At 35.4% G+C, this 2,500-nt stretch overlaps 1 protein-coding gene across 1 annotated transcript in view; it reads left to right on the top strand.

Moving 5' to 3' along the window:
- LOC125041949 (basic proline-rich protein-like) overlaps nt 1–1,565 on the top strand; it is a 2,946-nt gene extending 1,381 nt beyond the window's left edge. Inside the window, exon 2 of the mRNA XM_047637382.1 lies at nt 1,221–1,565. Within this exon, the coding sequence (XP_047493338.1) occupies nt 1,221–1,346 (126 nt within the window). The 3' untranslated portion in view covers nt 1,347–1,565. The remainder of the gene's footprint in view (nt 1–1,220) is intronic.
- Nucleotides 1,566–2,500: the final 935 nt, after the last annotated feature.

Raw genomic sequence — 2,500 nt, 5'->3', positions numbered from 1 at the left:
ACATATATATACACATATATATGTATATATATATACACATATATATGACACATATATACATATATACACATATATATATATATATCTATATGAACACATACACGCACACACATACACGCACACACATACACGCACGCACACACATACACGCACGCACACACATACACGCACGCACACACATACACGCACGCACACACATACATGCACACACATACACGCACACACATACACGCACACACATACACGCACGCACACACATACACACACACACACACACACATATATATATGCATATATACACACGCAGTGATCTTTTTTTAACACAGAACGCATTCAGAAGTGAGTCCGCTAGAATATCCTTAGTTGTATTTGCATATCCCGATGTAATTTTATGTAAACTCCTTGAGATTTTTAATTCGTGCGCAAAGGTAAACGAGCATATTTGCAGATAACTCATTATAATGTAATTAGCTAAATATGTTTTCTTCCTTTTATTTCGCTCCAGAAATCGTTAACGTCGTTTTGATGTTTAGAATTTCATTGTAATGCGTTTTTGGTCTATTGTAATGAGTACAATGATAGTGATGATAATGATAATAATAATAAAAATGATGATAGTAATAATGATGATGATAACAATCATAACAGATATAATAATAGTGATTATGATGATAATAATAATAATAACAGTTATAATAATAACAATAATGATAATAATTATAATAATTATAATAATTATAATAATTATAATAATTATAATAATGATAATAATTATAATAATTATAATAATGATAATAATGATAATAATGATAATGATGATGATAATAATAATAATGATCATCACCATCATATTAGAATACGAATAATGGAAATTATAATAATAATGAATATGGAAATAATAACAATAATAGTAATAGTAATAATGATAATAATAATAAAATGAAAATAATAATAATGGTATTAATAATAATGGTATTAATAATAATGGTATTAATAATATTAATAATAATCTTATTAATAATGATATTGATATTGATATTGATATTGATATTGATATTGATATTGATATTGATATTGATATTGATATTGATATTGATAGTAATAATGATAGTAATAATGATAATAATAATAATAATAATAATAATAATCGTTGCTGACATCCGTTTTTGATATCAATATCAGTCCTGCTTCTTATACGAACGATCCCTCTGCCTCCCCAGGGCGCGGCGCCAGTTCCCGGCTCATCCCAAGAGGGTCGTCGGCGCCCTCGACAACCCCGCCCCCCTCGAGATCCCTGGTGCCCTACCCATCCTAACTACAGACAGGAGGGTGACAACGAAGAGTGACGACCTTGGCAACGCTGAGGCAAACCTTTTGGCAACACTGGTGCTTGCTTGTGACGACCTCAGAAGTGGCAACGCTGCTTGCGGATCCGTGGCGTTGGCAGAGCTGTTCGATTTTTTGATTTTTTAAAGAAATAGTCGTGATGTTTTTGTGTTGAATGTGTTTATATGTTTATTGTTATGTATTATATGTAAATATATATAAATAATTATTTTCCTTGACGAGTGACTTTTATTAACATCGAAGAAGGCTGCGAATTCGTTGTGCATTACCAGAAATAGTTACACGAAACTGTGAAGGCGGATACTTTGCTTTAATCACTGAACGAAAGTGACACGCTCTATTCACCAGCTATAAATTTTATAATGATTAAATTATGTTCACTGACAACCGCACACGTATCACACACACTCTTCTTCTGCCCTTCTACCTCTACCTTCTACCTTACACCCTGCACCTTACAATTTTAAGTCTACACCCTACACCCTTCATTTTATATCCTACACCCTAAACCCTTTACTCGACACCGTAAATCCTTTACACCCTGCACCATTTACCCTTCATACTATATCCTACACCCTAAACCCCTACTCGACGCCCTAAATCCTTTACACCCTGCACCATTTACTGAACACCCTACAGCCTTCATTCCCGTGCACTCACCGACGAGGCCTGGACGTGCAGCAGAGCCCCCGTGGCGCGCGGAGTCGGTCGGACGAGGCTCTCCCACAGGGCGCTTGCTTGGTTCCTCCGCAGTTCCTCGAGCTGGTTGTTGTACGTCGCCAACCATCTCTTCAGTTCGTTTATCTTGCATTTCTTCTCTTTTGCGTCGTGTGTTGTTTGGGAAGGATCTATGGGGGTTGTTTCTTGTGAAGGGGAAGAGGGTAAAAAGGGAGAGGTAGGAGAAGGAAGGAGAGGAGAAGTGCAGGAAGGAGAGGGAGACGTTTTGGCAGGTAAAAAGGACGGACCAGAATTGGGGATTTTTTTTTTTTTTTTTTTTTTTTTAATTTTATGGCTAGATTTTTGCAAAAGTTAGTTGAAACGACATGCTAATATCGAGGTAAATAAAGCGTCCCGAGCAAATGTATACAATTCTCACAATCAAAACAAGAAATAAATATTTAAAAAAAATATAAACTAACCTTCGTCCAGTTCA

Source organism: Penaeus chinensis, chromosome 31, assembly GCF_019202785.1.
Source record: "Penaeus chinensis breed Huanghai No. 1 chromosome 31, ASM1920278v2, whole genome shotgun sequence".
Lineage (NCBI taxonomy): Eukaryota > Metazoa > Arthropoda > Malacostraca > Decapoda > Penaeidae > Penaeus > Penaeus chinensis.
This window is presented reverse-complemented; position numbering and strand designations above follow the sequence as displayed.